The 10914-nt window shown below is 45.2% G+C and overlaps 1 protein-coding gene across 1 annotated transcript in view; it reads right to left on the bottom strand.

The window, feature by feature from the left end:
- Nucleotides 1-1885: 1885 nt before the first annotated feature.
- The window catches only part of KANK4 (KN motif and ankyrin repeat domains 4), a 136432-nt gene continuing 127403 nt past the window's right edge, over nt 1886-10914 (bottom strand). The window contains exons 10-11 of the mRNA XM_074221282.1: nt 7837-8037; nt 1886-6682 (exon numbers count right to left, since the gene is read on the bottom strand). Coding sequence (XP_074077383.1) covers nt 6578-6682; nt 7837-8037 — 306 coding nt within the window. The 3' untranslated portion in view covers nt 1886-6577. The remainder of the gene's footprint in view (nt 6683-7836; nt 8038-10914) is intronic.

Raw genomic sequence — 10914 nt, 5'->3', positions numbered from 1 at the left:
TTAAGTGACTTGCCCAAGGTCACACAGCTAGGTGATTATGAAGTGCCTGAGGCTGGATTTGAACTCAGGTTCTCCTGACTCAATTCACTGCTCCACCTAGCCACCCTGATCCTTATCATTTTTAAAAAATTAGCTCAGATGCTATTTAGTTGAAGAGGCCTTTCCTAACTCTCAGATATTAATGTTTTTCCTCCCCAAATTATCTGCTGTTTAGGGTGGAGGCTGGATAACATTGGATGTTTATAGACAAGTCGGAGATAAAACTGAAGTTTTGTTTTGCTCTCTTATTGCTGATAAATCCCCAGCGGGCAATTCATAAGTACTTCCAAATGGGGGTAGGACTCAAGGCTGATAATTATAATCAGAGAAGGGTGGCTAGGTGGCAGTAGTGGATAAAGCACCAGCCCTGGAGTCAGGAGTACCTGGGTTCAAATCCAGTCTCAGACCTTAATAACTACTTAGCCTTGTGGCCTTGGGCAAGCCACTTAACCCCATTTGCCTTGCAAAGAAACCTAAAAAAAAAAATTTATCTGCTGTTTATACATCTACAAAAATACCATCTCCCCCTCTTCCCATTCCCCAACCTAAAGGTATGAAATCTCCTTGAAGGGATTTTTAAAAAATGTTTTGCATTTGTCTCTTCACGTAACTAACAGTACCTGTATACAGTAGGTGTTTAATATGTTGAACTATAAATCAAGTCTATCTGAAGCAGAAAGGCATCTTGAGGGACAGACAGAAGGCAGCAGTGCCAGTGAAGCCAAGCCACCACTGCCACTTCCCCCCAGATCCTAATGGAGACAGCCCAGAACCCTAGAATGAAAAGCCTCCCAAAAGTCTATTCCAAACCACCAGACCAAGGAGACTGGGTGACCCTGGACAGGTCACTTCCCTTCAGTTTCCTTCATTGTAAAATAAGTCAATAAAAGCACCTACCTCACAGGGTTGTAGTGAGGACCAAATGAGATCCTATGTGCCAAGTGCTTAGCAAAGTCAGTGTCTGACATGCAGTAGGTACACTCCCCCCCAGTTCTAAGGTCTTTGATCTCTGGGCAGGATGAAAGAAGAAAGTGAGGTTCCTCAGGCTCTGGGTGCTCTTTCTTTTTCTCTCCTTTCGAGAAGGAAATCTACACTGGGAACAGAAGATCCTCTTGGGGACCTCCTCCTGTCCCACTCTAGAGGACAGGACTCCCTTCTTTTCTTTGTAGGAGACACTCAGTCTCCAACCTTTGGGGGTTTCCAGTGGTTGTTGCCCAGGCATGGAACCTTCTCCTTTATGGCTTCCCTGGTTTCCTTGAAGCCCTGGCTAAAATGCCCTCCTCAATGCTAGGGCTGCCCCTGAGTTATTGCCAATTTAGCCAATGTAGGTCTTATTTGTTGGCTGTTCCTTGAGGGTAGACACTATCATTTGCTCAGTCTGACATCTAGTAAGCCCTTTTTAAATATATATATATATATATTTTTTACATTTTAGGCCATGGGGTTAAGTGACTTGCCCAAAGGTCACACAGCTAGGCAATTATTAAGTGTCTGAGGCTGGGTTTGAACTAGGGTAGTCCTGGCTCCTAGGCCGGTGCTCTATCCACTATGCCATCTAGCTGCCCCTAGTAAGCCCTTATTAATGGTGATTGTCCATTGGTACCTGAAACAGAGTAGACACTCCATAATGTCTAGTTAACTATGGTTTATACACTCATGTTTATGTCTACTCTGCCACCTGAGACATTCTAAGGGGACAAAACAAGGGTGATTCAAGGACTGTTGTGACATATTAACATTTTAGTCATGGAACCATAAAATTATATTTCTCATTAAATGTCTCAAAGAGAAAGCAAGTCTCTCTCCTCTTTCTCCCCTCCCCTTACTCCCTCCTTCCCTTCTTCCCTGTCCTTTCTCTCTCTCTGTCTCTCTCTCTCTCTCTCTTTCTCTCAAGTCTTGCAATAGTAATAAGATTTCCTTGCCTCTGAAAAATCCCATACTGACTCCTTTGAGGGAACTGAATTTGGGAATAGAAATTCCTGTGACATCAGAGAGAAGAGGAGCTTGACAAAGTTTACTTCTTTTGAATACTTCAAGAGTCTCCTCGTTCGAAGACATCATCGAAGCCAGCTCATTTCTGGACAGTGATAGGAGAGCCATGTCTGTTGTCCTTGGAAATCAAAGGCTTTTGTGGCAGAGAATAAAATGTGGGCTTTGTGCCCAAAGAATGACTTGCTGAAGGGACCAAATTTAAGAAAACACTTAGAGTTATCATTTTGCAGGATTGACACTGTAGACGACTCCATTTAGACCCAAAGCAAATACTATCAGTAGCCTTTTTTCCAAGGGAGACCTTTTTTTCAAATGGAATAGTTAATACTGAGAAGACATTTTATCAACTTTATATTTTTTTTAGGTTTTTTGCAAGACAATGGAGTTAAGTGACTTGCCCAAGGCCACACAGCTAGGTAATTATTAAGTGTCTGAGGTCGGATTTGAACTCAGGTCCTCCTGACTCCAGGGTCGGTGCTTTATCCACTGCACCACCTAGCCACCCCAGAGAAGACATTTTATCAAGAAGCCTCATGGGGAAGCAGCTGAGGTGGCTGGAGAGGGAGTGAGGGAGAAGACTGGAATCCAAAACCTACCTTAGATGCTTTCTAATTGTACGACAATGGGATACAGCATTTAACCTCTCTCAGTCTCAGTTTCCTCAACTGTTAAATGGGATAAGAGCTGCTGCATGCACAGTATTTTTCAGACTTAAAAGCATGAGATACATGTTAGCTCTTAGGGGAAGGCTGAGCCGCATTGATTAGAGAGAGGAAAATGGAATTTTGCTTCTGAAATGTTGTTCACCCTTTGCTTTCCAAGAGGACCCATGCCTCGAGTGAATTGAAGTGAGGCAGAGTAGTGCAAAGTTGTCCGCCTCATTCTCTCTCCCAGTCATCTAAGGCTAGCAAACATGTATGTGACATCTGTATGAAGGGCAAGAAAGAGATATTCAACAATGGCTTTGGTACCATTAATTCTGAGTGAGTGATACTGAGAGTTCTATTATCAAGATGGTAAAACTCTTGCCCTAATAGAGTCCTAAGAGTTCTGTCAGATCTCCTTAATACAAACACACACATCCACATTCGCACTCATTCACACACACACACACACACACACACACACACACACACACAAAATTGTTCTTGTCCTTCCTTATTGAAGACCAAAATGACATCACTATGTTATAGGCCGTTATGAGCCCAGAATGCTCTACCACTGGTCCAGCACAAATAGTCCATGGGAACACCTGGGGTGGCTAATCCAAAATTAGCATCTTATGTTTCCTTTGAGCTGCTTCAATTCAGCCTTGCTCGTGGAGCACAGCCCCCTCTCTGATAAGGGCATACCATACTGAGCAGTCCTGTGCCAGTATCTCCCATGCTGCCCAATCAGTTCCAATACACAAAGAACCACATACATGCACACACACACACACACACACACACACACATTCACACACACACTGGCACAAACATACACTCAACAACATACATATTCGCACACTCACAAACTGACACACTTCTACCAATACTTGGACATGCACTCCATAGTCTTTTCTGGAGAGCTCCTCCCTTAGTTTTTCTTCTTAACAGTCTAAATTTGACCATTTGTAACTTCCACCCACACACCATTCCTGGGTCTGCCCAGGTAGCCAACCAAAACAAAGTTAATCCCACGTTTATGAACCTTTTCTTCAATTACTTGGAAGCCAGCTCTTCAGTCCTCCCCAGGATTTTCCCTTCTCCAAGTTAAAATTTGCCAATTCCTTCCATCACGATCGCCTCTCTCTCTAGATATCCAAGGCCAGAGTGGTTGGAGAGCTTTCTCCGAGACCATCCGGAGTGACACTATCAGATCAAGGCCTCTCCACTCCTGGGTTTCCCATGGCTGATCCCAGCATTTGGATGCTTTTCTTGGTGGGACAGCTGAAAGTTTTCACCCAGAAAAAGTGATTATAGTTTTTGATGCCTTTGAATGTTGGTCCCATATCTGTAGTCTATTACGACTCCATAGATGGCCACTTGGAAAGCAAGCAGCAGGTAAAATGGGGAAAGGTAAGACTGAGGACAAAAAAGCCCCTTCTGGCAAATCTGCTGCAATAGAGGCTTAGTTTTATGTGAGGGGGTAGGGGCAGGGCCTTGGATAAAGGGAGCTTGGAACTTCAGAGCAGATGTTCAGCCATGGGGCCCCTGGGAGGAGAAACCAGAAACGATCATCAGAAATGGTTCCCAAGGAAATGCTGGGGGAAGCTTCCGAAATGGGACTAACCCAAACTGGTGGGGAAGTTAATTCTCCCACTAATAGGTTTCTTATGCCAGTCAGGGGGAGCTGATCTTTCCCAACCATGCCCAGGTATTCTATATATATATAAAGACACAGTGGCTTTGGATGGATTGAGTTTTCTGGGTAATTCTGATTTAATTGGAAAAAATAAGAGCCATATGGCAGTGGTGAATTTGGAAAGCATAACACCCATGTGCTTGGAATGGGTACCTTTGTGGCTTCCTGCCTTGTCTGAATTTGATGATTCTAGTTCGGCCCCACCTCCATGTAGGGTCCCATGAACCACAGCCTCCACTCCACCAGCCTTTTTGGATACTGGTTCAGAGAAGCCTAAACCTGTCCAGACATTCAAATCCAAGTATACTCAGTCAGGAGGACCTTTATTCAAATCTCACTTCTGCCACATCCTTGCTAGGTAAGCCTGGGCAAGCCACTTAGCCTCTTAGTCTCAGTTTCCTCATCTGTAAAATGGAGATAATAGCACCTGCCTCCCAGGATTGTTGTGAGGATAAAATGAGATAATATTTGGGTACATTGCAAACCCGAAAGTGCTATGTAAATGATATTATCATGTGTATAGAAGCTTGCATGTATATAATATTTTTGGACTCCTCTTTATCCATGCAAATCAATCATTGCCCTGCCATGTAGAATCTTAGAGCTGCTTAAGACCCTCAGAGATGTAGTCAATCCCCCCAGGATTTGTCCGAGAAGGACCTCAGTGAAGGTCTTTCTAACTCTTAGCCTATTTTCAACAGGCAGCTAGGGGGCGCTACAGGGGAATAGAGTGATGACTCTGAGTTCAAATCCGACATCAGACACTATGTGAGCCTGGGCAAGTCACTTAATCCTATCTGTCTCAGTTTACAGTCCATCTGTAAAATGGACTGGAGAAGAACTGGCAGACAACCCCAGTATCTCTGCCAAGAAAATCCCAAATGCAGTATGAAGAGGCAGACAAGAGCGAAATGACTCAATGATTGACTACGGCCTCTTCCCTGCCTTAGAGTAAGTGATTAATAAAGGATTGTTGATTGACTACACCCATACGCATGCGCATCCACACACATGAACAGGTATGGGAGTGATTTTATCACTGTAGGGAACTCCCACTGTGGAGCCTCTCTCCATTGATGTAGACTGACAACTTTTTATAGTCTTAGAAAGTTGCCTTAGAGCAACAAAAGGCAAGGGATCTGCCGAGGATCATGTGGCCAGTATGGACCGGAGGAAAGACTTAAATGTAGACCTTTGACGGCCCCAAAGCTGTGCACCAGAGAGAGTCCTTCTATTCAGTAACATGTGTGTACATACCCACATAGATACACATAGATTTATATTTTAGTTACACACAAACCCACATACATATAATATACTGGATAGGTAGCTAGTCTTGGGGGTCAGGTGGCATGGGTTGAAATCCAGTTTCAGCTATATGACCCCAGGCAAGTCATTTAACCCTGCTTGCCTCAGTTTCCTTATCTGTAAAATCAGAAAAGGGTCAGACTCTAAATCTCCAATCTGATGGGAATTGTAATGTAATTGCAATATAATGGAGACATATGTGTTTTTCTGAGCATACACACAGAGACAACGCCTAGCTCTAAATCTACGGTTCTGTTTATGATGGAGACCTATGTGTTTGCTGATACATATAAGTGCATTCATTCAGCCAGACCACCATCTATCATGACAGCTCATCTATCACTTCTAGACTCCGAAGGCTGTCTGGGAGCCCAAGAGGTAAGTGACTTCCCCAAGGTCATGGAATCCATATGCCAAAGGAAAGATTCGAACTCAGGTCTCCCTCTCTCCATACTTTCATGCATTCACTCCAGTTCTTATCTAATTAGTTTAAGAAAGAAGACGAAGGGCAGAACAAAGACACAGTTCTTTCAGTTTCATGTAAAAAGTATTGCTTTGCTATGAGCTCCTGCAGCTTGCCTTGGGGATCCTTTGTGCTAATAAGAGATACAGAATCAAGAGTAATGTGTTAAAAAAACAAAACCGCAGGGAACGATACCCTCTCCTGTCCTGCAGCCCCTGCCCTTGCTGGGGCCAGGCCTTGTGAAGACTATGAAGCGCCCTATAAGCATAATGATACATCAAGAATGGGGAGGCAGAGCTGGCACAGTTCTTCCCCTCAAGAAGGCTGGGGAAGGAGTTCCAAATTATGTCCCCCCCCCAAACGTGGCTGGGATGGAGGAGTCCGACAACGATCCTTTTGTTTAGGGGTGCCAGCTTCTCTGGAACTCTCTTATGGCCCAAGGGACCTGCCCTGCTCTGCGTGGGCCCACAAGAGTTCAGCAATCTCTCCGTGGGCGGGTGACGCCAGGGCCATGGACAAGGCCGTGTGGCCAGCCTAAAGGGGAAAAATGAGAAATTAATTCTTTCCTTGTTGAAAAGTACTGCCTAATATTAGGGAATTGGGACTGAGTGGTTATGGGTGGTGAGTTCATCTTTTTCTAGCTGTCTCCCTCGCCTATAGCACCCTGAAAATTAGAAGTAGTGGGGGACAATGAAGAGAGCATGGGACTTGGGAGAATCTCAATCTCACCTCAGACAGTGGCTAGCTATTTGATCCTGGGTAAGTCATGGACCCTTTTGACCTCTAAGCTTCCTCTTCTAGAAAATGGCAGGTCAGGAATACATGGCAAAGGTCTCTTCTTTCTCTGACTCTGTGATCTCAGGCTTCTAGCCCATCTGCATTGCCCTCCAGGAAAGGGAGGCCAATTCAGGAGGAAGGAACTGCTGCATTGATCTCCCCTCCCCAGTCCCCTATCAATCCCTTGCCTCTAAGGGGGGCCTCGTTGCTGGCAAAGTGCTTTGATGTCAGCCAGTAGAGGGGCTGTTTCTGATTACAGGGCTGGCCGGGCTGCATCGTGTTAACACAGCCCCTTTTGTGTGGCTCCAGGGGAGAGCAGTCTAATATTTAGGAAAGGCGCCATTTTTTCCTGGCAGCAGCCCCTCTCTGCCCCTCCCCAACATTCATTTGGGGATGGTGTGGGCCCTTTAATTACTTCCCTAGCAGAGCTGGGGTCAAACCCAGGTATTTGGAATCTACAGACAAATGGGGGAGGGGGGTTGGTGGGGAGGAAAAAGGATGCCATCTGATCCCAGGGAAGTGTGACAAGAAATTTGGAGGAAATTCAGATGTTACTGATTAGGATTCTAGAAACAGGATCTTCGCACCAGGTGCTCCTCCCAGTCCCTAGTTTACTTTACATGTGGGTGAAAAAACAACAGGTTTGGTTTGAAATGAGGTACATCAAAGTGTGTGGTGAATATATAGTCATGTGGGCCACCTTTTAGGTGACTTTTGGATTGGACAGGTGGCCTTGGGTTCTGTTTCCCTCCCAGCCTTAGCTCAAGAGCCTCTACCTTCTGGAAATGTTTCCTGATGGCCATATGGAGGGAGATTCCCAAGGAACCATACTTGAATATAGTTCCCCCATCCTCCTCTTAGCCTGGCTCATTATGAAACATCCTCAAACAGTCTCTAGATCACCCTCTCACCTTGTCAGTCAAGGTGGCATCACAGCCTGGATGAGCCAGGAGCAGTTTCACCATGTCGGTGTTGCCATGGCTAACAGCCACCATGAGGGCTGTCGTTCCATCATGGTCCTGAAGGTTGACGTCAGCACGACAGGTCAGCAGGGCCTTTACCATGTCCCCTCTATCATGGCTCACCCCCAGCATCAGCGCAGTCTGACCTCCCTGGAGAATCACAAGAGAATAATCAACCACCTTCCTAATGCAGATTTTTCTTACAAGGAACCAGTTCAAATGACTTAGAGGAGAACAGAATGGCCCTCCCAATGGATCTGCACCATCTTAGAGTTGGAGGAGCTCCAGTGCCTTTTGTCTCCAATGCAGCCCATCCTTGGGGCTCTGGTAGTGAAGAACCTTTATTCTTTTAGGATGTTAAATTATTCTGCGACTTCAGGAGGGTAAGTGCGAGCCAACTGATACCCAACTCCAATGAAGAAGTCTGAAGATCAGAAGTAAAATATGCCACCAGGGAAAAAAGAAGGGCCGAGAAAAAGTGGCCATCCAGGCTGAGCATCCCTGAAGAGTGTGTCTAATGGATAATTTCCAAAAATCACTTGCATGCTCCTCCCAGCCCCAACTAACCCCAAGACACCAGCCGCCATTATCTTCCCCCACCCCCTTCCATGTTTGAACAAAGACAGGGATTCCAAGAGGCAGAACTGAGCGGAGAGAGCCATTGAGGAGTGAAGCCTATGAAAAGAGATGGTGAAGGGGGATGATAGGTTGCAATAAGAGACTGGCAAGAATGCCAATTGTTGGAACATAGAATCAGAATATCATCAGTTCTGAAAGGATCTTAGGGATCATTTGGAGTTAGAAAGACCTGAGTTTGAATCTTGCTGTAGGAAAACTCTCTCTCTCTCTCTCTCTCTCTCGTCTGTCTCTGTCTCTCTTTCTCCATCTGTTTTCTTCTCTGTAAAATGTGGGTAATAATCACACATGACTTCACAGAGTTGTTGTGAGACCCAAACGAGACAACATATTTAAAGTTACTTTGCAAACCTTATAGGGCTATGTCAATACTGACCACTATTATTATCTTTACTGAATTGTTTTGCTTTGTGTTTTCCTGTATTTCCTCCTATTTGCTCCAAGGAATGGCTCACTGAGAATAGGGGAAGGGAGGGAGACAACATTCGGAAGGGAAAATATAGATATTGAATGCTGATTTTCCTCAGCAGAACCCAAGCTTCCTGAGGTCAGAGAACACTTCCCTTTTGTTATAGGATCACCATCATTTACCAGAGGGCCAGGCACTGAGCAGGTACTCGATAACCCACTGGGGATAAGGACAGAGGTCTGAAAGGATACAGAGCCCTGGGTTTGGACTCAAAGGAGGGGCTGAGAAACCTAGCTCTGCCCTGGGTGATCTTGGAAATGTCTCAGTATCATTTCCTTCCTTCATTCCTCTTTCTTTCTTTCTTTCTTTCTTTCTTTCTTTCTTTCTTTCTTTCTTTCTTTCTTTCTTTCTTTCTTTCTTTCTTTCTTTCGTTTTTGCAAGGCAATGGGGTTAAGTGACTTGCTCAAAGTCACACAGCTAGGTCATTATTAAGTGTCTAAGTGTGGATTTGAACTCAGGTCCTCCTGACTCCAGGGCTGGTGCTCTATCCACCGTGCCACCCAGTTATCCTCAGTGTCATTTGCAATCAAAATCAAACAATTTCCCTTTTTTTCTGATTCCTTTTTTATAGCATGACTATTATGGAAATATGTGTAACAAGACTGTAAATGTTGAAAAGAAAGGAAGGGAGGAAGGAAGGGAGGGAGGGAGGTAGGGAGAGAGAGAGGAAAGAAGGAAGGAAGGAGGGAGGAAGGAAAGAAGGAAGGAAGGGAGGGAGGAAGGGAGGGAAGGAGAGAAGAGATGGAGGGAGGAAGGGAGAGAGGGAGGGAGGAAGGAAGGAAGGAAGGAAGGAAGGAAGGAAGGAAGGAAGGAAGGAAGGAAGGGAGGGAGGGAGGGAGGGAGGGAAGAGATGGAGGGAGGGAGGAAGGAAGGAAGGAAGGAAGGAAGGAAGGAAGGAAGGAAGGAAGGAAGGAAGGAAGGAAGGGAGGGAGGGAGGGAGGGAGGGAGGGAAGAGATGGAGGGAGGGTGGGTCTCAATGTTAAGAGATTCTGGAATCTCTCTAAGCCAGAACCAAGAGGGAATCAGTTTCCCTGATTTCCGCAAAGCTATATGGTCTTAAAGAATTTAAAGTCAAATAAAATCCTTACAAATAAGTTTACAGATGAGAAATTGAATGACTAGAGTCACCTGTAAGTAGTAACTAATGGGAGGGTTATTTTTTACTTATTGCTTTTATTCCTTTCTGGGAAGTAATTCCAGAAAGAACCGAATTTAAACCCATCTCCTTTGACTTGGTCACTGTGTGAGTTCCATTATAACACATCCATCACTTCTTGAGAGGTTGATTCAAATTCTATTTTCTCCTAACTTCCATGAACACACACACACACACACACACACACACACACACACACACACACAGAATTGTACAAACTTATATGTATACAGAATCTTGCCTTTGGAAGGGACACGAGACCCCCTAATCCAAACCCGAAAGAATTCTTTCTCCCACATTCGTGGACGTCAGCCTCTGTTCAAAGGTCTGCTGTGAGAGGGAGCCCACTCTCCCTGAGGCGCCTGCTCCAATTAGGGGTAACTTCCTGAGATCCCACCATATTGGTGGGACTGTTACAGTAGCCACCCATGTTACAATGTTACAATGTCTTCTAGGGAGAAGTCTAGGCCTTTTTTCCCCAAGAAGCCTTGATGACAGTTGTCATGTCCCCCTGAGTCTTCTCTTCTCCAGCCTAACCAACCCCAGTTCCTTCAGCTGACCCTGCCATGGAACCTAAGATGTGACCCCCCCCAAACCAAATGCAGTCATCTCCAGATGAGGTGTGGCCCAGGCAGAGGGCAGCAGACCTATCACTTTCCTAGATTTCAGCCCATATCAACTGATTCCTATCCGGGATTTGGTCCAAGATCAGACAATGCAGAGGCTGCTCTTAGTCGAAGTCTAAGGGCATTGCTGGTGATACCAG

The sequence above is a fragment of the Macrotis lagotis genome, chromosome 2 (assembly GCF_037893015.1).
Source record: "Macrotis lagotis isolate mMagLag1 chromosome 2, bilby.v1.9.chrom.fasta, whole genome shotgun sequence".
Taxonomy (NCBI): Eukaryota; Metazoa; Chordata; class Mammalia; order Peramelemorphia; family Peramelidae; genus Macrotis; species Macrotis lagotis.
The sequence above is the reverse complement of the archived record's forward strand: the minus strand, read 5'-3'. Positions and strand labels throughout refer to the sequence as shown.